Raw genomic sequence first — 21,720 nt, 5'->3', positions numbered from 1 at the left:
CCTCCGAGGGCGGGGACCCCCTGCGCCCGCCCTGCGCCCGCCCTGCGCCCGCCCTGCTCCGGGAAGTAAAGGCGTCGGGCCGTTCAAACGAGCCAATGAGCGCGCCCCGTGCCCGGCGGCCGGCCCTGCAGTCCCGGCGCCGGCCCCGCCCCTCCGCGCACAAGATGGCGGCGCGCAGCCGGGTGGAGGCCGCACCGGGGCTCGCCTGAGGCTCCCCTTTCCGCTCCCGCTCGGCGCAGAGTGCGAACCCGAGGACGGGGCCGGGCCGGGACAGGGCACCTGCGCGGCGGGACCGCGAGCCCACGCCCGGCCTGCGCCGCCCTCCCGGCCCCGGCCCAGCCCGGCCCCAACCGCCGGGACGCGGGACGCCGCCGCCAGGTCTGCACCGCCAGGCCCCGCTCCTCCGCCGGCTCACCTCCGCCGGACATGCCCGGCCTCTTCCCTCCCCGACGGCCCGCCGTCCGCGCCGGGCCTCCCGGACCCCGTTCCCCGCACTGAGACCCTCGCCCCGCCCCCTTCTTCCGCAGACTGTCGATTCTCGCCCGGAGTTGAGACGTTTCCTTCCCTTCCAGGTACACCCCCGACCCGTCCCCCCAACATCGCAGCCTTCCCGCCCCTCACCGGGAGCCGGGCTGTGTGGGCCCCGCCCTCCAGGCCCCGCCATGGAGGCTGTGTACCTGGTGGTGAACGGGGTGGGCCTGCTGCTGGACGTGCTGACCTTGGCGTTGGACCTGAACTTCCTGCTGGTGTCCTCCCTCCTGGCCTCGGTGGCCTGGCTGCTGGCCTTCATCTACAACCTGCCCCACACTGTGCTGACCAGCCTCGTGCACCTGGGCCGCGGAGTCTTGCTGTCGCTCCTGGCCTTGATGGAAGCCCTGATGCGGTTCACTGTCGGGGGCGCTCAGGCCTTGTGGACCCTGCTGTGCAGCTGCTGCTCCGGCCTGGAGAGCCTGAAGCTCCTGGGGCACCTGGCCGCACACGGGGCCTGGAGGAGCCGGGACCTCCTGCACCGGGGCCTCCTCAACGTGGTGTCCAGTGGCCACGCTCTGCTGCGCCAGGCCTGTGACGTCTGTGCCATTGCCATGAGCCTGGTGGCCTACGTGATCAACAGCCTGGTCAACATCTGCCTCATTAGCACTCAGAACCTCTTCTCCCTGCTGCTGGCCCTGTGGGATGCAGTGATGGGGCCGCTGTGGAGGGTGACGGACGTCATGGCGGCCTTCCTCGCGCACATTTCCAGCAGTGCTGTGGCCATGGCCATCCTCCTCTGGACCCCATGCCAGCTAGCAATGGAGCTCCTGGCCTCAGCTGCCCGCCTCGTGGCCAGCCTTGTGCTTGTCAATCTCACCGGTCTGGTGCTGCTGGCTTGTGTGCTGGCGGTGACGGTGACCGTGCTGCACCCCGACCTCACCATGAGGCTGGCCACCCAGGCCCTCGGTCAGCTCCATGCCCGGCCATCCTACCACAGGCTTCGCGAGGATGTTACGCGGCTGTCTCGCCTCGCACTGGGCATGGAGGCTTGGCGCCGAGTCTGGAGCCGCAGCCTGCAGCTGGCGAGCTGGCCAAACTGGGGAGGGGCACCTGGGGCTCCCCAGGGTGGCCCTAGAAGGGTGCCTGCAGCCAGGACCTCACAACAGGACACTCTTCCTGAAGCAGGGCCCAGATCAGAGGCAGAAGAGGAAGAAGGTAGAATGGCCAGAGTGACTGCTGCCTGGGGCAGGGAGAGGCTCAGTGAGGAGCCTACAGCCGGGCAAGACCCATGGAAGCTGCTGAAGGAGCAAGAGGAGCGGAAGAAGTGCGTCATCTGCCAGGACCAGAGCAAGACGGTGCTGCTGCTGCCCTGTCGGCACCTGTGCCTCTGCCAGGCCTGCACCGAAATCCTGATGCGCCACCCTGTCTACCACCGCAACTGCCCGCTCTGCCGCCGGGGCATCCTGCAGACCCTCAACGTCTACCTCTGAGAGCTCCCTCCCTGCCTGCCCTCCTCTAGCTCCACGCACCACACAGCCACCTGTGGACAGCATTGACACCTGACCTCCGGGTCCTGGCCTGAATCGCCTTTTGCCCTGCGGCTGTCATGCCAAGCCTCCAAGCCATACGTCTAGGACGTTGAGATGGGACACCCTGGAAGACAGTGACCTGGGTGGGGGCAGGATAGCAGCTTGTTTCCCAGTGGGTCCCTGCGATGCTGAGGGAGGCGTGTCGCTGTCACGCCCTGAGGCTGTTGCGGCCTCCCCTCCAGATGCCAGCCTCTGGGGCTCCTCCTCTGCTTCTGTTTTTCTGTTGTTGTTGTTGTTGGAGACGCAGGTCCTCTCCCTAGCTTCTGGAGCCACAACACGTCAGTGTGATTTGGGTATTTTGGCAACCAAGGGCCTTGGGATGTTCTTGAACCTTTGCTTTTAGCCAGAACTCCTGTGCCGGGCAGGTTTTGGGGGTGGTGTTTTGCAGATGCCCTTAGAGCTACCACTTTTGCCTGCCATGATCTTCTGAAGCTCCCTCCCAACCTCGTCCAACAGCTGGGGCCAGAAGTTTATCCGTGTGTGTGTGTGTGTGTGTGTGTGTGTGTGTGTGTGTGTGTAGCTGCACTGGCTTTGGGACCATGAACCCTCACATCCCAGCTCCACTGGGAGCCTCTGGAGAGAGAACCAGATTTCTATCCCTGTCCTTTCATTCCCCACATCACAGGGGAAATGGCATTCCCCTCTGCCTGCCTCTCCCAGGCACTGCGAAGGCAGACTGTGCACATTCCACTGGGGCCCAAACAGTGGGGCCAGTTCCCTGAGGGTCTTGTGGCTCTGTTTCCAGTGAATAAAGTTTGTTGACAGCCCTGACAGCCTCTGCATCCTTGCAAGGGTGAGCAGCTGGTCAGCGTGACTGACACTCCAGCAGGCCCTTCAGTCCTGCTAGTCACCAGAGTGATCTGTGGGGAACCGATGGGGGAGAGGGAAGGTAGGACGGGAGCCCTGTGCCTTGGGGAGACCCACGGTGTGGCTGGATTGGCTTTTATCAACTCAATTTGTGTCCTCACGTGGGCAGCCTTGGAAAGCCCTCCCTCTTCTGTTTTTGCTAGAAAGCCCTGGTAGAGAGAAGTGGGAGCTTTCTCATCCCAGCTTTCCCTCTGTGCCACTCTTCCCAGGAGAGAACTTGGGGTTCCTGCTGCCTGGTGTCTAGTCTACACTCTGATCCCTGGAGAAGCAGGTGCTTGTCTTTCTTGGCATAGAGTGACACTGATGGGACCTGGTGGAGAGCAGGGAGTTGAAGTTCAATACTCTGGAGGCCTGTCTTCAGCTCACCCCAGTCCCCATTGGTCATATCTGCCCTCATCTGACCAGCAAGAGAGGGGAGCATGCCCCATAACTATTTAAATCTCAGAGCGGAATGCCAGGGACAGCCTCCTGCAAGAGGGGAAGAGGGAAAAGGCCAGAGCGCCCCTCTACCTTCTCGGGCTGAGAGGCTGAGCTGATAGGGGCCTTGCAAGCCCCGATTTGTTAGTTATTGGGTTGGGGTGTGGGACTAGGGCTGCTTCTGAGGTCAGAAGAGGGGAGCTTTGAAGGATTCAGACTTGGCACAGCCCACCCAGCCCATCGGGGCTATGCCCAGCACAGCAGGGGTAGGGGGAGTTCATGGAAATCTCCACCTTGGAGTTGGGAGGCCTGAGGGAGGCCTTTTTCTACCCGTCCCTCCCCCTCCCAACCCTGGAGAGAGCGCTGAAGGAGGAGAGCCTTGGCTATGCACACTGTTTAAAGTGAGGATAAACGGTTTAGGAGGAAAGATAAACTTCCTGAGCTAGGGCAGAGGACTCTCCCCTCCACCCCGTCAGGAATTCCACTGGCCAACCTCCATATCCTGCCTCCGCCAACCAGCCTCGGAGTCCAGAGCTCAAGCTGCCCTAGCCGGTTTGGCTCAGTGCGTAGAGCGTCGGCCTGCGGACTATAGGGTCCCGGGTTCGATTCTGGTCAGGGTACATCCCCGGGCTGCAGGCTCCATCCCCAGTGGCAGGCATGTAAGAGGCAGCCAATCATGATTCTCTCTCATCATTGATATTTCTATCTCACCCTCTTCCTACCTCTCTGAAATCAATAAAAAATAACTCAAGCTGCCCAGGGTCATGACTGCATTCTAGAGTGGGGGCGCCCTCTTGTGGTCACCTCAGAAACTACTCTCTCGACCCCAGGGACACTCCCTCCCTGGAAATGGGGCGTGAGAGAGAAGCACGCAGCCTTCCTCCCAGCCATCTAGGGACCAAGCGAGCAGCTTGAAATGGTCAACGAAAAACCCGGGCTCCGTTTCTGTTATCAGAACAGGTGTGTGTGTGTGTGTGAAGGTAGCCCCTACCCAGGGCATAGGACACCTTGGAGTTCGGACAAGTGGCCAGAGCTCCTGCCAGAGGGTGCCTTCCTCAGCGAGGGCCTCCTGACGACCTACACAGGGCCTCTCCCACGGGCCTCTCGGGCCCTCGGCGCATCCCGCCGGGAGCCCTCCCCTCCTCCCCTGGTCTCCTCACTTTCCCCATCCTCGGGCCCGGGGCACCTCCACCACCAAAGACGGGAGCCGAGCCAGGAGCGGTATGTGGATTTATTGAGTGGCCTCCACGGAAAGGGCCAGAAGCGGAAGGGGGCAGGGAGAAGGAGGGAAGCAGAGTCCCAGGGAGAGAGCACCCCACCTGCCAGCTCAGCGCACTCCCTGGGTCTTGGGCAGAACCACCGGTGCCGGTGCCGGTGCCGGTGCCGGGCCGAGGCCGAGGCCGAGGCCCTGACTCAGGCAGCCTGTCCCCACCCCTGCCAGCAGCGGGCGCGCCCCAGGCACCCCTCGTCATTCACAGCATTGTGGGGGCCAGCCTTCCCCGAGGACGTGGCGACACCCCGCCCCTGGGCGTGGGAGCAGCAGGCGCACTGCCCGCGGGCATCAAGCGAACACAGGGGAGCCGTGCCAGTCGGAGTACACCAGGAACCCGGAGAAGGTGCTGTCCGTCTTGACGCTGGCGTAGATGCCGATGTAGTCGCCCACCCCGACCTGCACCCACACCTGGTCCTCGGGCTCCAGCCTCACCATGGCGCCGCCCGACAGCGAGGCGGGCTTGGGCCACCCCCCGAAGAACTGGAAGAAGGAGGCCACCGACTCGCCGTTCTTGACCAGGTCGAAGTGCAGGCTGGCGCGGTAGACGGTGGCGTGCACCGCGAAGTAGTAGACGCCAGGCACGCGGCAGGTGAACTTGCCCGACGCCGCGTCGTAGTGGCCCTGCTCGTTCAGCAGCACCCGCTCGAAGGGCAGCGGCGCGTCGGGCGGCGGCGGCTCCCGGCTCTCCGTGCGTTTGGCGCTGAAGGCGGAGCGCGGGGGCACCGCGCACTCCCCCGCCGGCCCCGCCGCACCCGCGGGACCCGCCTCTCCGCGCGGCCCGGGCTCCCCGCGCGGCCCCGGCGCTCCTGGGGGAGGGGAGGGTTCGGGAGCTCGGAGGGCGACCTGGGGACCTCGCGCCCCTCCCAGCTCCGCCGCCGCCCCCGCCCGGCCCCGGCCCCCGCGTCCCCAGAGCGCGCAGGTCTGACCCGCTGGGTCCCGGGAGCGCGCCCGCGGGCGGATCCCCCCTGCCCTCCCCGGCCAGGGACTCGGCGGGTCCGGTGGGAGCGCCCCCTCCACCCCCGGGAGCGCCCGCCCCTCCACGCGCGGCCCGCGGCCACGTCTCCGCGCCGCCTTACCCGGCAGCCCGCCCTCGCCTTTCTCTCCGGGCGCCCCGGGCGCGCCGTCCCTGCCGTCCCTGCCGTCGCGGCCGGGCAGGCCCTGGGCGCCGTGGTGGCCCGGGGAGCCGGGGAGGCCGGGGTGCCCCGGGCACAGGCTGGGGATCTTGTTGTCGTCGGGCGGAGCCGAGCTGGCCGCCAGGCGCAGGAGCAGCAGGGCGAGCAGCGGCCTCATGGCGCCGGCACGGGGGCCCGACGCCGGTCCTCTCGCGCCTGCGGGCGGGACAGGGGTCGGCCCAGCCTTCCGGGACCCGCCCCGCTCCCCACCCCATCGCCGCCGAATCGGGCCCCACCCCACGGCCAAGTCCCTGGAGCGGAACGGCCGGGAGAGACAAAGAAATGGGGCGCCCCCTCGACCCGAGAGCACAGCCGGCAGGAAGGGTGAAGCGCCCGCCCGGCCGGCCCGCGCCCAGTCTCCCCAGCCCCTCCCAGCCCCGGTCCCCGCCACCGGACTCACCCCTTCCCGCTCCCGCCCGGCGGCTCCCTCCGTCTGCGGCCTCCTCCCGGCGGGCGCTGGCTACTGGGGACCCGCAGCGACCCCCGCCCCGCTCTGCGGCCCGGGCTGCCCTCCGCTCTCCCCGGCGGGCGCCCCGCCCTCGTCCGTCCTGCCCGCTGCGCGCTGGGCCTGCTCGGCTCTGCTCCTCCCCGACTCCGGGAGGAGACCCAGAGCCCCGCCGCGGACGGCAGGGAAGTAACGCGTGGTGCCCGGCGGGCGGCCAGGCTGCGCGGGAGGAGGGGCGGCCGGCCTGACGGAGGGCCCGGAGACAGACAGCGGAGGGGGAGGTGTGCCCGGACTGCGACCGGGGAGACTCCAGCCCCAGCAATGTGCCGGAGAAGAGGGCAGAGAGTGCTAGAGGCAGACGGACAGACAGCTGGACCCAGAACTCAGGACAGGCCCGCCGCAGCCCAGCACTCAGCGAACAAATGAAAACATCAAAAGGCAGGGCTGGAGCCCTGGCTGGTGTGCTCAGTGGGTAGAGCGTGGACCTGCTCTGAGGGGCATGCAGGAGGCAGCCGATCAATGGTTCTCTCATCATTGATGTTTCTCTCTCTCTCGCCCTTTCCCTTCCTTTCTGAAGTCAATAAAAATGTTCTGTTTGTTAAGGCCGGTGATGGAGACGCAGGTGGAAGGGGAGGCAGGAGGCAGGAAATGGGGGTCAGAGGCTCGGTGGGAAGCGGCTGGGTGGCCAGCGGCACAGCTGGAGGTGCAGGGACAGAAAGCAGCTGGGACAGTGGGCGGGTCTCCTGAGCCTGCTGAGGGTTCCCTCCTTCCCGGAGGCCCCGAGAAGGTTCGCAGAGCCCCATGCAGCCCCTTCCTTGGTCCCTGGCCTGCCCCCTGGTAGGCAAAGGATGGGCAGGCAGAGGGCAGGGGCCTAGTCGGCGTCAGGGCTGGGCACATGCGTCCAGGTCTGTGGCCTCGGGCAGCCAGTTGCAGTTGAAGGGCCAGGGGGTGCCTAGCAGTGCCAGGCCAGACTGGCACCAGTGCTCCGCCTCCTGGCAGACAGAACGGCAAGGGGGGAGCACGCTGCCGAGTGGGGTGCAGCAGGGCACCAGCAGCCCGCAGAGGAACCTCCGGAAGCGCGGGTAGCAGGGAAGGCGGGCCAGGCTCTGTGGGAGGAGGTCAGCCCTCAGGCTCCCACACCCCAGCTTCCCTCCCATCCTGGGGATCCCTCCTTATCACTTCCCAGGGCACCTCATATGCTCTGAGCACCTCCATCACCTCCTCCTGGGTGGCCATGCCAATCCAGATGTTCGGGAAGGCTGTGGCATTGTAGCTGAGCCCCAGGCACATCTCCACTCGGATGGGCTCACAGGACAGCTCTGCAGGGGCAGGAGGGGTCACTGTGGGGTCCACTCATGGCTGGTGGACGGGGGCACGTTGCCCAATCACGCTACAAGGGTCCAGAGGGAGTTGTGAGCATCAAAGGAGATAAAACAGAGGGAGAGACGCTTTACATATCCTGAGCCTCTCTAGTGCCATGGCCAGCCCTGGGCACCAGGCAGGTACCTCTTCTGAAAAATTATATATATATACTAGAGGCCTGGTGCACAAAAATTTGTCCACTGGGGGGGGAGGGGGGGTCCCTCAGCCCAACCTGTGCCCTCTTGCAGTCTGGGACTCCTCGGAGGATGTCTACCTGCTGGCTTAGGCCCGCTCCCTGGGGGATCGGACCCAAGCTGTCAGTCAGACATCCCTCTGGCAGCCTGGCAGCCCTCGGGGGATGTCCACTTACCAGCAGGGAGCAGACCTAAGCTGCAGTCGGACATCCTTAACGCTGTTGAGGAGGCGGGAGAGGCTCCTGCCACCACCGCTGTACTGGCAGCCAACAGCCTGGCTTGTGGCTGAGCAGAGCTCCCCCTGTGGGAGCGCACTGACCACCAGGGGACAGCTCCTGCATTGAGCATCTGCCCCCTGGTGGTCAGTGTGTGTCATAATGACCAGTCATTCCCAGTCGTTCTGCTGTTTGGGTCAATTTGCATATTACCCTTTTATTTTATATATATATATATATATATATATATATATATATATATATATATATAATTTTATTGATTTCAGAGAGGAAGGGAGATGGAGAGAGAGATAGAAACATCAATGATGAGAGAGAATCATTGATTGGCTGCCTACTGCATGCCCCCTACTGGGGATCGAGTCCACAACCCAGGCATGTGCCCTTGGCTGGAATCGAACCTGGGACCCTTCAGTCCACAGGCCGATGCTCTATCCATTGAGCCAGACCAGATAGGGCTAAAATATATTTTTATTGATTTCAGAGAGGAAGGGAGAGGGAGGGAGAGAGGAGAAACATCAATGATGAGAGAGAATCATGGATTGCCTGCCTCCTGCGCACCCCCCACTGGGCTGGCAATCTTTTTTTAATGTCTGTTTTTTCAGGCACCCATTTGATCGCGGGGGGCATGGCTGGGGAACCAGCACTGGCAGAGCCCCTCAGCAGCTTTTGCCTTCCTCTGTGAGGGGGCTGTGGGGAGGGGCTCTCTCTCCGTGACAGGCCGGGCTGGTTCTGGAAGCCTCAGCATTGCTTCCCATTGAGCTTGGGGGGACAGGACTCCGTGGAGAATCAGGAGAGTGACCCCTCTCATCCAGGAGGATGCAGGGGCCGGGCTCTGGAGTGTGCTATGAACGGCACCCTGCCTGCTCAGCCTGCCAGGCCCGGCGCACGCTTCTCACCTGGAGGTGGGGACAAGGGGCCGCCGCACTCGCCCGGGCTGCCCGCTGCACAGCCTCGCCACGGGTCACAATTCCAGCGCCTACACCCCTTGTCCTGGCAGGAGGGCTCCGTGGGCCCACAGGGCTCTGCAGGCACAGGCAGAGGGCAGTGCCTGGGGACATCTGCCCCCACTGCCTCCAGGGCACCCTGGCCAGGGTCGCAGCCCTGCCCTCCTCTCCCGGAGGCACCTTCACTGCCCACAGCCACCTGTCCCAGGGCACCTACTCTCTGTGGCGTCCAGGGCCCGGTAGGTGGCTGAGAAGCCCACACCACCTACGCCAGGGCCTGTCCTGAGGAGCACAGCCAGCCGGTGGCGCGAGGAGAGGAGGCGGGGTGGCGGCTCTGCCCCACAGAACCTGCAGAGCAAGAGCAGCGCTGGGCGTGGTGCCCCGAGGCCCCCCAGGCCCAAGGAGCCTGCTGCTCTGGGTGAGGCTGGAGGGGGTGGGAGACAGACCTGGGTCATGGGACTCAGGGTCTGGGGGAGACACGTGTGCCGTGGACAGAGTGTTCACAAAGGCATGAACTCCAGCCACTGGAGGTGGGAAAGCCAGTGGGCGTTCCCGAGGCCCGGATGGCCCGCAGCTGGGGCCCCGGGCGGGCCTCCTGGAGGTGGTGGGGCAGGAAACACAGGCCTTTTGTAGGGGACAGTGCAGCCACTTCCTGCTTGGAGGAGCCAGAGGACAGGAAGGGGGGAATACGTTGGGTGAATTGGTAGGAAGCAGGGAGGGGGTACTGCAGAGGACGGAGGGCCGGTTCCTCCCCTGGCGCTGTGGATACCTGCCCAGGAGGCCGAGGGCCCCCGAGCTGCTGGCCTCATACACTGCCACGTGGTCAGACTGGCACTCCCCCTGGGCGTCCAGGTTGAAGCTGAGGAACTGCAGTTCTATGCCATGTCCGGTGGGGACTGAGATATGCCAGGTGCAAAGCTGGGGGGTGGGGGGTGAGGCACAGCTGGGATCATTCCAGGTTCCTTCTGTCCCAATCTGGGCATCCAGGCTAGGCCTGGAGTGGGTGGGCACTGCCCACATAGCTCATCATAGGTGCTTCTCCAGATAGGAAGGGCCTTTTTAGCTTGTCTGCTCCCAGATCAATGAGGATAGGAGTAACTGGGTATACAGTAGGCACTTAATAACCCCTTCCTGCCTGACCCATGTGGCTCAGTGGTTGACCATCGATCTATGAACCAGGGGGTCATGGTTTGATTCCTGGTCAGGGCACATGCCCGGGCTGCAAGCTTGATCGCCAATAGGGGGCGTGCAGGAGGCAGCCCATCAATGATTCTCTCTCATCATTGATGCTTCTACCTCTCCCTTCTCCCTTCCTCTCTGACATCAATAAAAATAAAGAATAATACCCCTTCCCGCCTGCTTGATCTCTGACCTTCCCCAGGGCAAGGCAGTGTCTGCTGTGCTGCCCTGAGTCACACTGGCCGGAGCCACCCTCCCTCTCCACGGGGCGCCGGCTTACCAGGTGGCGAGGGTGCCCCTGCAGGAAGCTGGGAGCAGAGAACCTACCCTGGAACCCCGTCAGGTTGCCCCCACATCCTGGAGAGAGGAGGAGGGCCCTGCGTTGGCCAGCAGCGGGGCCTTTGCCCAGAGGCCTGGCTGTACCCGCAGAAGCACGTTTGGCCATGCCCATGGGGAACAAGTTCTAGGCCAGACAAGGACCAGGCGGGTTAGGGCGGAGCCAGAGCCGAGAGCCCAGCGGGAGCCTGGATCAGACGCCTGAAGATGGCACCCTCCCTCGGCCCCCTGAGGCCAGCGGGGTGTGTACCTGAGGCCTGGGCACTGCAGTTGCTCTCATCCCTGCCATCGGCGCAGTGGGCGAAACCGTCGCACACCAAGCCAGGAGGCAGGCAGGCGAGCTGGTCGCAGGGGAACTCATCCTGGGCACAGCTCCCTGGGGGGTGTGGGGGCATCCTGATTCAGACACGCCAGAGCCTCCCCATCCTGCCAGTGCTGGGAGCGGCTGGGGGAGAGAAGGGACCAGGGACAGGCAGCGGGGGCCACGCGGGCACACACTCACCGCGCCCCGGAGCCACGGCCTGGAACCAGGCCTGGAAGCCTCGCCCTTCCACGCTGCTGTCTGAGACGAAGGTCACGCGCAGGCGGCTGGTGTTGGTGTTGAGTGTGGGGGGAGGTTCCCTGCCACACACCCTGCAAGAAGCCGGGTGAGGGTGAGAGAGGCTCAGGGGCAGGATGGAGCCCGCCAGGGCTGCGTACTGAGCCAACGTGGTCCGAAAGGCTCCTGTCATTTCCCAGGAAGCTCTGGGCTTCCTCCCACCTGGCACCCATCCCTGCAGCATTTCTTCCTTTTTTTTTAAAAAAAATGTTTTTATTGATTTCAGAGAGGAAGGGAGAGGGAGAGGGGGAGATAGAAACATCCATGATGAGAGAGAATCATGAATCAGCTGCCTCCTGCACGCCCCACATTGGGGATCGAGCCCACAACCCAGGCATGTGCCCTGACTGGGAATTGAGCCGGGACCCTTCAGTCCGCAGGCCAATGCTCTATCCACTGAGCCTCACCGCCTGGGCCTTGCAACATTTCTTGATGGGAAAGGAGGTAGGGGATCCATTTTACAGATTTGGAAACTGGTTAGAGAAGGGAAGTGACCTTCCCAAGGTCATAGAGCACGAGGGTAGCAGAGCTGGGCTCAGCTGTGGAGACTCAATTTCCTCCCAATCAGGCCTTTACCACTGACGCTCCCGGTGCTGCCCCCGGACAGGATTCAGGACAGAGGCGAGGCCTCCTGGGGGGAGGGGAACCCACCTGAGGAGGGGGCCTTCTGGCTCGGGGGAGATCTCCAAGCGATCGAAGAGGCAGGAGGCCACGTTCTCCATGTCCAGAGCTTCGATCCTGAGCTGTATCGCACGGTCTGCGGGCACCTGGATGTGCCACACACAGTGGGTGTCGGGCGGGTAGGGGTCTGGGTAGTTGGGGCTGCTGAAGACGCCCCATGGTCCCAGGAGGAGGCCCCCACAGGCTGCGGAGACAGCGGTTAGAGTTCAGAGGTCAATGGGAGAGAGGCCCTTCCCTGGCCCAAGTGCCTCTTCCAAGCCCTCCCCCCGCCCGCCCCCGGGCTCATGGCCCCCTGGAAGGTCGGCCTGTGGCACTCACAGGCCTGGGGTGTGAGGCTCAGGCTTGCCTCTCGCTGCCCTTTAGGGGTCCTCGGTGCCTGAGAGGGGGTGGTGGCTGTGGTGGAGGGGGTGCCAGTGGCGATGAGGCCCCTGGTGGGCAGCGGAGGAGAGGAGGCTCCAGATGGGGGTGCAGCCTGCAGCTCTGAAAACAGGAAGGGGGAGGGGGAGGATTCAAAGGGGCTGGATCCCGGGGCACAAGTGGCACAGCCCACGGAGTCCCGTTCCAAAGCCCCTCTCCCCGCAGGGCCTGGGCACTCACGGGCCAGCAGGAAGGCCAGCAGCCCCAGCAGCCCCAGCAGCAGGCTGGCCAGCAGCAGGGCGCACAGCCCGCAGAGGTGCCAGTCGGGCGGCAGCCCTCGGGGACGCCAACCTGTGGGCAGACAGGGCGGGACTGTGCCCCTCTCCTCAGCACCCCCCCGGCCTCTCAGTCCTCCCGTGTCACCCCCCAGACGGCTACCGTGCCAGGGCGTGCGAGTGCGACGGCGGGCATCCTCCCGGAAGGCGGGCGGAGGGCACAGTGGCCCCGACTCGGGCTCAAAGGCAGGGTTGCAGAACTCAGTCTGGAAGGGAGAGGCCGGAGGGCTGAGGGCAGGTGGAGGCACCGCCTGGCAGGGGTGCCCAGGGGCACTGCCAGGCAGGGCAGGCAGTGGGGTTTGGAAGAGCGGCCCTCGGTGGTCCTTACCTGGCTCGGCTCTGCGGACTCCACATGCAGGACGGTGTCTGTGCGGCCCTTCATGTCCGGGGCTGGCGGCGTCTGAGGCCTTGCCGAAGCCTGAGCCCCAGGGCCCGCTCCTGGCCCCAAGCCCCTGTCCAAGGGGCAGCCTGGGCTTCCGGGGAGCGGCTGCCAGGCGGACCGGCTCCCAGGCCGCCCTTGGCAGGCTGGCCCGGCCCCTGGCCGCTGGGCTCTGTGTCAGGGACGGGGCGGCCGCTGGAAGGAATTTGCAAAGGCCTGAACCGGCCCCTTAATCCAACTCAGCTGAGGGCCATGCCTGGGCCCCGGGCAGCGCCTGAAAGGCACTCAGGCTGCGCACATCCCACAGGAGAAATTGGGTGCCGCGCGTGTGTGCGTGCGCGAGTGTGTGTGTATGTGTGAGTGTGTGAATGTGTGTGTGTATGAGTGTATGTATGTGTGTGAATGTGTGTGTATGTGTGAGTGTGTGTGTGTATGTGAGTGTGTGTATGTGTGTGTATGTGTGTGAGTGTATGTGTGAGTGTATGTGTGTGTGTGTGTGAGTGTGTGTATGTGTGAGTGTGAGAGTGTGTATGTGAGTGTGTGCGTGTGCGCGCGTGTGTGTGAATGTATGTGTGAGTGTGTCTCTGTGTGTGCATGTGTGTGTCTGCGTGTGTGTGTATGTGTGAGTGTGTGTGTGAGTGTGTGTATGTGAGTGTGTATGTGTGTACTGTGAGTGTGTGTATGTGTGTGTATGTGTGTGCATGTGTGTGAGTGTATGTGTGAGTGTATGTGTGTGTGTGAGTGTGTATGTGTGAGTGTGTGTATGTGTGAGAGTGTGTGAGAGTGTGTATGTGAGTGTGTGTGTATGTGTGTGCGCGCGTGTGTGTGAATGTATGTGTGAGTGTGAGTGTGTCTCTGTGTGTGCATGTGTGTGTCTGCGTGTGTGTGTATGTGTGAGTGTGTGTGTGAGTGTGTGTATGTGAGTGTGTATGTGTGTACTGTGAGTGTGTGTATGTGTGTGTATGTGTGTGCATGTGTGTATGTATGTGTGAGAGTGTGTAAGGGAGTGTGTGTGTGTATGTGTGTATGTGAGTGTGTGTGCATGTGTGTGTATATGTGTGTATGTGTGTGTAAGTGTGTATGTGTGCACGTGTGTATGCATGTATGCATGTGTGTATGAGTGTATGTATGTGTGTGTATGTATGTGTGTGTGTGTATGAGTGTATGTATGTGTGTGAGTGTGTGTATGTGTGTATGAGTGTATGTATGTGTGTGTGAGTGTGTGTGAGTGTGTGTGTGTGTGTGAGAGAGAGAGAGACCAAGGGAGTGTGGGGTGAGCCTGTGGGGTGCTAGGGGGGAAGGAGGCTGAGGGGGCTGCTTGGCAGCTTCAAGGCCTATGAGCCCTAAGTACCTGGACAAAACCAGGTGTGACGCCCTCCCTCGCAGGGTGGCCAGGGAATGGCCACGCCCGGGCCTGTGGAGGCCCATGTGCTCCCGGGACAAGGAGATGAGCCCTGACGGGCAGAACACGGCTGCTCAGGGCTGTGCTACGTGAGGGGGAAACTGCCTCTTCCTGGGGCCCCCAGCCTGAGGGAGGAGGGGCAGGGAGCAGAAGGCGCCAGGCCTCGGGCAGATGGGCAGAGCGGCCTCTCAGATGCTGGGGGTCTGCAGTGGCCGCGGACAGGAAGCTACTCTGCAACAAGCGCCCTCCACGCGCCTTCGCCAGCAGGTGCTCTCTGGGACACTCCAGCCTGGCCCAGGGCCCTCAGGGAGAGCAGTGAGGGCGGCTGCCCTGGCCTGTGCAGCCAGGCTCACCTGAGGGAGGCAGGTGGGAGGCAGGGAGGCAGCTGACACCACCGGCAGCCCCCGTGGACTGTCTGTCGGGTGTCAGGCCCTGGCAGAGCTTGGACCCGCAGTTTCTCTCTTTTAGTCCCTCGATGAGGCAGCACAACTACTTTCCAAAAGATGGCACCAAGGCTTAGAGGGTTAGGTGGCTCCCCACGCTCACACCTGGACAGAGACCAGAGTGGAATGTGGGGCCAGGTGAATCCAAAGTGCTGGTCTTGCCCTGGCTGGTATGGTTCAGTGGATAGAGCGTCAGCCTGCAGACCAAAGGGTGAAGGGTCCCAGATTCCATTCTGGTCAAGGGCATGTACCTGGGTTGCAGACTCCTCCCAGGGCCCTGGTCGGGCTTGTGCAGGAGGCAACCAATTGATGCGTTTCTCTCACATTGATGTTTCTCCCTGTCTCTCCCTCTCTCTTCCACTCTCTCTAAAAACCAATGGAAAAATATCCTCGGGGAGAATTAACAAACAAAGTGCTGGTCTTTTGGCCCCTCTCTTTCATCCCACCCTGGAGGCGAGGCACAAGGAGAAACAAAGTGGGGATCAAATGAAGAGAAGAGAGACCTAGGAGGCCGATTCTGTGACCCTAAGAAGCCCTCCCACTCAGGGGATGCCCCACCCCCAGGTTCTACGCATTCACGCGTGGGGCCTCGGGCTGCTTCTGTCCGGGCCCAGCCCTCAGGTGGGGACTGCACGGAGGATGTGCCAGGTCAAAGGTCTTTCCGTAGCAGCACTGACACCTTTTCCATGTTCAGTTCCCTAGGCTGGGTGTGTGTGCCCTCAGGACACTGCGTGCAGCCGGAGAGGGGAACCTAGCTGTGATCAGCAAGCCGGACCTCACGAGATTTGGAAAAATGTAAAACAGTGTTACCCTGCTTACTCATTTCTTCCTTCCTTCCTTTCGCCTTCCTTCCTTCCTTCCTAACTTCCTTCCTTCCTTCCTTCCTTCCTAACTTCCTTCCTTCCTTCATTCCTTCCTTCCTTCCTTCCTCCTTTCTTTCTCCCTCCTTCCTTCCTCTTTCATTCTTCCTTCCTCCCTCCTCCCTTCCCTCCTCCTTCTTCTTTCCTCCTTCCTTCTTTCTTCCTTCCTCTTCCTTCCTTCCTCCTTCCTTCTTTCTTCCTTCCTCTTCCTTCCTTCCTCCTTCCTTCTTTCTTCATTCTTCCTTCCTTAATTCCTTCCTCCTTCCTTCCTCCTCATTCCTCCCTCCTTCCTCCCTTCCTCCTCCTCCCTTCTTCCTTCCTTCCTTCCTTCCTTCCTTCCTTCCTTCCTTCCTTCCTTCTTCTTCCTTCCTTCCTTTTTCTTTCTTTCTTCTTTCTTCCCTTCTTTTCTTTTCTTTTTTTTGTTAATCCTCACCTGAGGATATCTTTCCATTGATTTTTAGGGAGAGTGGAAGGGAGCGGGAGAGACAGAGATAAATATCAATGTGAGAGAGACCCATCAATTGGTTTCCTCCTGCATGAGCCCTAAAAAGGGCCGGGGAACCTGCAACCAAGGTACGTGCCCTTGATCGGAATCAAACCCGGGATCCTTCAGTCTGCGGGCTGACGCTCTGTCCACTGAGACACACTGGCTAGGACATTATTTTCTTTTTGATTTGTAAAATGTAGTTTTTGAAAAAATAGAAAATATTATTTATCTTAGTAGAGAAAGTGTTTACTGTTATTATTTTTTTATTTTTTTAAATAGATTTTTATTGATTTCAGAGAGAAAGAGAGAAGGAGAGAGAGAAACATCAATGATGAGAGAGAATCATTGATCAGCTGCCTCCTGCATGCTCTCTCCTGGGGATCAAGCCCACAACCCAGGCATGTGCCCTTGACTGGAATTGAACCCAGGACCCATCAGTCCCCAGGCTGATGCTCTATTCACTGACCCCAACTGGGTAGGGCTGTTATTACTTTGAAAAAAATTGGTTGTAGAGAGGAAGAGGGAGAGAGAAACATGGATTTGTTGCTCTACGTATTAATGCATTTATTGGTTGCTTCTTGTAGGTGCCCTGCCAGGGGATCAAACTCGCAACCTTGGTGTATTGTGATGATGCTCTAACTGACTGAGCTATCTGGACAGATTTACTATTATTTTAAAATTTGTTATTTAAAAATCAATAAGAAAATGTTTAAACTCCTTTCAGTTCTAATTTTAATATGGTAAATATTGGTAGATATTATATAAACAAAAATTCTCTGGGCCCTGGCTGGGAAGCCCAGTTGGTTAGAGCATCGTCTCAATACACCAAGGTTGCGGGCTCAATCCCTGGGCACGGCACATACAAGAAGCAATCAATAAATGCATAAATAAGTGGAACAACAAATTGTTCTCTCTCTCTCTCTCATCAATAAAAAAAAAGTTATTTGGGGTTCTCAATCATTAAAAAAATATTTTTATTGGTTTCAGAGAGGAAGGGTGAGGGAGGGAGAGAGAGAGAGAGAGAGAGAGAGAGAGAGAGAAACATCAATGATGAGAACCATTGATCAGCCGCCTCCTGCGCGCCCCACACTGGGGATGGAGCCCTGAACCCGGGCCTGTGCCCTGACGGGGAATCAAACCGCGACCTCCTGGTTCACAGGCTGATGTTCAACCACTGAGCCAACCTGGCCGGGCTGGGGCTCTCAATCATTTTAAAAGTGTAAAGGGGTCCCCTGAGGACCGCGGGTTTAGGGGACAGACATGAAGACAGTTTACTGGGTGAGAAGACCAGAAATCAGATGCTGGGTAAGCGGAAGCAGCAATGCTCCCTCTCTGCGGGGGGCAGGCGGGGGGGCTTCCTGGAAGAGGGAGACATTTTGTCTAAAGTTTAAGGGTTGAAAAATGTTTGAATAGGCAGAACCTGGGGGTGGGGTGGGGAGTTCCAGGAAGGAGGAGCCGAGCACGGTGGGCCGAGCCCCGGGGCCCGGCCGGCCGGAGCGGCTGGAAGCAAGGATGGCGTGGGCAGACGGGTCTTGAAACAGGCCGTTTGCGGGACGAGTGCGAGGCGCCGGGAGGCGGGGCGAGCAGGAGCCTCCTCTCCGGCTTGGGGTGCGCGCCATCCTCAGCGACCCCGTGGCGGCGGCACCGGCGCCGTTGCCATGGCTGCTCCGCGAGCGTGTTGGGGGCGGGGGAGCCAGGCGGAGGGACCCGACACTGAGAGCAGACCCCTCCGCCCCTGGTCTTGTTTGGCCTTCACAACGGCCCTGGGCGAGGTCAGAGCTGTTTTTGTCCCCGTTTTTCAGATGAATTGAGGCCCCAGTGCGTCCGCTGACAAGGAGCAGGGCTGGGCTGCCCGGCTGGGTCTGCGGATTCCTGGGTTCCCATTTTTCGTCCTTTTCCTTTCCTTTCCTGTCCATGCCCCACGCCCTTTCTGTAAACCCTGTAGAGTAGTTGGGGGCCAGAGGCGGTGGGCAAGGAAGAGGCCTTGCTGGCGCCCAGGTGTGGGAGGCGCCCCAGGCCGCTGGCTTCCTCCTGGCGCCTTGCTTCCTTCCCTTCCCGCACGGGTCTGCCCCTCTCTTGCTTGCACCCTTATTGCCAAAAGGAGACCGTGGACAAGGCCACCTCCACGGCCCTAACTCTACAGCCTCATGGAAACGAAAGAACACGCATTTTCTGAGCACTAGTCCCATCATATATGCTCACATATCATTTTTTACAGAGGGGTGGGTAAAAGTAGGTTTACAGGTGAAATACAAATAAATAATGCAATAATAAGAATACAAAAATAAACTGTTTTGTGTACTCACAACTGTAAATCTGCTTTTGCCCACTGGTATTTTATTTACTTAATATATTTTTAATGATTTCAGAGAGGAAGAGAGAGGGAGAGAGAGAATCATTGATTGGCTGCCTCCTGCATGCCCCCACATTGGGAATCGAGCCCACAACTGGGTGTGTGTCCTTGAGCAGAATCGAACCCGGGACCCTTCAGTCCACTGGCCAACACTCTATCCACTGAGCCACACCGGCCAGGGCTGCACACTTGTATTTCTATAGTAACTTCATGAACTGGAACCAGGGAACCAGAGCCATATGTTTCCTTAGAACTCGGGGCATGTATTTAGAGCAGTGGTTCTCAACCTTCTGGCCCTTTAAATACAGTTCCTCATGTTGTGACCCAACCATAAAATCATTTTTGTTGCTACTTCATAACTGTCATGTTGCTACTGTTATGAATCGTCATGTAAATGTCTGATATGCAGGATGGTCTTAGGCGACCCCTGTGAAACGGTCATTCAACCGCCAAAGGGGTCGCGACCCACAGGTTGAGAACCGCTGATTTAGAGACAAGTGACTCAAAATGAGGACATGTGAGCCGAGACCTTTAAGGTCCACTAGTCTGATCTCCTGAAGTCACAGAGGAGGATGAAGGCTCAGAAAGAGGGAGGCCTTGTGGAAGCTCACACAGAGCAATTGCAGCCCCCTCCCCCCCCCAGGCTGCTGGGAGGCACGCAAAGAAGGGGGGGGAGAAACCCCAGTTGCTAGGACGCAAAGCTGATGGATAAAGCAACGGGGACAGATTTTGTTTGGGATCTGGTAGAACCAGGACCTGTTGCCATGGGGACGACAAAGCACCTCAGGTTGAGTACAGAAGGGAGAGCTAGGGACAAGGGCAGAGTGGGCACAGCCCATCCGCTCTCCCCTGGGAGACGCAGGAATTCCTAGGTGCTCCCACCTCCAGGGAACGACGATTCAAAGGGGAGGCACAGTCCGGCTGGCCTGGCTCAGTGGGTGAGTGCTGACCTATGAACCAGAAGGTTCATAGTTTGATTCCCAGTCAGGGGACATGCCTGGGTTGTGAGCTTGATCCCCAGTGTGGGGTGAGCAGGAGGCAGCCGATCAGTGATTCTCTCTTACCATTGATGTCTCTCTCTCTCCCCCTTCCTTCCTCACTAAAATCAATAAAAATATCCTATATAATAAAACCTTAATATGCAAATTGACCAAACGGTGGAACGACTGGTTGCTATGACACACACTGACCACCAGGGGGCAGATGCTTAACATAGGAGCTGCCCCCTGGTGGTCAGTGTGCTCCCACAGGGGCAGCACCACTCGGCCAGAAGCCAGGCTAACAGCTGGTGAGCCCAGTGGTGGTGGCAGGAGCCCCTCCCACCTCCACAGCAGTGCTAAGGACCCCTCAGGGGATGTCCATCTGCCAGCTTAGGCCCACAGGAGGACATCCCCCTAGGGGTCCTGGACTGCAAGAGGGCACAAGCTGGGCTGAGGGACCCCCCCGCCCCAGTGCATGAATGTCATGCACCGGGCCTCTAGTATCCTATATAATAAAAGGGTAATATACAAACTGACCCTAACAGCAGAACGACTGGGAATGACTGTTCACTATGACACACACTGACCACTAGGGGGCAGGTGCTCAATGCAGGAGCTGCCCCCTGGTGGTCAGTGCACTCCCACAGGGGGAGCTCTGCTCAGCCACAAGCCAGGCTGATGGCTGCCAGGACAGTGGTGGTGGTGGGAGCCTCTCCTGCCTCCTCAGCAGCACTAAGGATGTCCGACTGCAGCTTAGGCCTGCACCCCTCTGGCAAGTAAACATCCCCCGAGGACTGCCGGGCTGCCAGAGGGATGTCTGACTGCCATCTTAGGCCCAATCCCCCGGGGAGCAGGCCTAAGCCAGCAGGTTGTCATCCCCTGAGGGGTCCCAGACTGCGAGAGGGCACAGGCCGATCTGAGGGACCCCCTTCCCCCCCCAGTGCACAAATTTTTGTGCACTGGGCCTCTAGTATATATATAAAAAGGGGAGGCATAGCCACTGACACTGATGGGGCTACCTGTTCACTTCCCTCTAAGCCTCCCCCTTCATTGTGTGGGCAACCCTATTCCCTGGGGTTTGGGTAAATCAGCAGCATTTAGAACCTTATTCAGGGCGGGGAGCTCCCAGGGAGAAACACGAGTGGGAATCAGTTTTTCCAGTCCCTCTTTTTCACTCGTGGCAAATCCCAGAACAAATGTGCTTGCCGCCACCTCACCTGTTAGGTGTGTCTGACAGCAGGTGCTCCTGTCTCAGAAAGGATGGAATGGGCAGGCCGTGATTTTTCTTTTACTTTTTAATATATATATATATATGTGTATATATATATATATATATATATATACACATATATATAAATATTGATTTTATGGAGGAAGGGAGAGGGAGAGGCAGAAACATCTATGATGGGAATCATTGACTGGCTGCCTCCTGCACGCCCTTCACTGGGGACGGAGCCTGCAACCGGTGCATGTGCCCTGACTGGGAATCCAACTGTGATCTCCTGGGTCATAGGTCGACCCCTGAGCTGCGCCGGCCGGGCGAGGCCCTGATTTTTCTGCGGAGAGGGAATGGCAGTGGGAAACATCCTGAGAAAACAGTGGGGCTCAGCGGGCAGACACTGCAGCTTCTCTCTCCTAAGCTCAGTGCGGAGATGGAGCATCTGGATAGAACTATGAGAAGATAAAGCCAACGGAGGCAATGCCTGCACACCCCGAAGCGGCCACCTCTTTACCTGGTGAGGCATCGAAAGGGCACCTGAGAACAAACCCTTTCCTGCCAGGGCAGCTGTTTCCAGGTGTGAGCGGAGCAAGTTGCAATTGCCCGTCGGTCACGGAGCAGCTCTGGCCCCTCCACACCCAGGAGCCACTCTGCTCCCAGCCTCCACTGGGGGCATCTGAGCTCGTCAGGGGTCAGACCGCATGTCCCATGTCCGGAGAAGCACCAGCGCCCACAGCAATGACGCAGCAGTCCCCTTGCCCGGCCAGTGTGGCTCAGGGGTTTAACATCGACTTATGAGCCAAGAGGTCATGGTTCGAATCCCAGTCAGGGCACAGGCCCGGGTTGTGGGCTCGATCCCCAGTGTAGGGCGTGCAGGAGGCAGCTGATCCATGTTGTTTCTCTATCATTAATGTCTCTCTCCCCCTCTCTGTAAAAAGAAATAAAAACATATATTTAAAAAGAAAAAGAGAAAGCCGTCCCCTTGGAGAAACAACCGCCAGGCACACCCACGCCCTCAGGCACAGGAGCTGAGGCTGTGAGGCGGGCCTCTTCTCTGGAGACCTCGCTGGGGTCTTTAGAAATGGAGACGTGACACCTCGCCCTGAATGCCCTGCTCAAAAGAATGGAGCATAAACAAGTG

At 59.9% G+C, this 21,720-nt stretch overlaps 3 protein-coding genes across 3 annotated transcripts; 1 reads left to right on the top strand and 2 right to left on the bottom strand.

Annotated features, from left to right (window-relative positions):
- Window positions 1-149: 149 nt before the first annotated feature.
- RNF26 (ring finger protein 26) lies at window positions 150-2,831 on the top strand. The gene is made up of 2 exons (XM_036324008.1): window positions 150-378; window positions 573-2,831. The coding sequence occupies exon 2, from the start codon at window positions 663-665 to the stop codon at window positions 1,959-1,961; it is 1,299 nt and encodes a 432-aa protein (XP_036179901.1). The 5' UTR covers window positions 150-378; window positions 573-662; the 3' UTR covers window positions 1,962-2,831.
- Window positions 2,832-4,560: 1,729 nt separating this feature from the next.
- C1QTNF5 (C1q and TNF related 5) lies at window positions 4,561-6,780 on the bottom strand. The gene is made up of 3 exons (XM_036324007.1): window positions 6,190-6,780; window positions 5,694-5,945; window positions 4,561-5,423 (listed from the first exon to the last, which is right to left on the bottom strand). The coding sequence occupies exons 1-3, from the start codon at window positions 6,767-6,769 to the stop codon at window positions 4,906-4,908; spliced, it is 1,350 nt and encodes a 449-aa protein (XP_036179900.1). The 5' UTR covers window positions 6,770-6,780; the 3' UTR covers window positions 4,561-4,905.
- A 300-nt stretch (window positions 6,781-7,080) lies between these two features.
- Window positions 7,081-12,838, bottom strand: LOC118664181 (membrane frizzled-related protein). The gene is made up of 11 exons (XM_036324010.1): window positions 12,785-12,838; window positions 12,083-12,662; window positions 11,735-11,948; window positions 10,988-11,118; window positions 10,736-10,861; window positions 10,430-10,506; window positions 9,740-9,888; window positions 9,188-9,318; window positions 8,923-9,048; window positions 7,426-7,553; window positions 7,081-7,340 (listed from the first exon to the last, which is right to left on the bottom strand). The coding sequence occupies exons 1-11, from the start codon at window positions 12,836-12,838 to the stop codon at window positions 7,116-7,118; spliced, it is 1,941 nt and encodes a 646-aa protein (XP_036179903.1). The 3' UTR covers window positions 7,081-7,115.
- Window positions 12,839-21,720: the final 8,882 nt, after the last annotated feature.

This window comes from Myotis myotis, unplaced genomic scaffold, assembly GCF_014108235.1.
Source record: "Myotis myotis isolate mMyoMyo1 unplaced genomic scaffold, mMyoMyo1.p scaffold_m19_p_10, whole genome shotgun sequence".
Taxonomy (NCBI): Eukaryota; Metazoa; Chordata; class Mammalia; order Chiroptera; family Vespertilionidae; genus Myotis; species Myotis myotis.
This window is presented reverse-complemented; position numbering and strand designations above follow the sequence as displayed.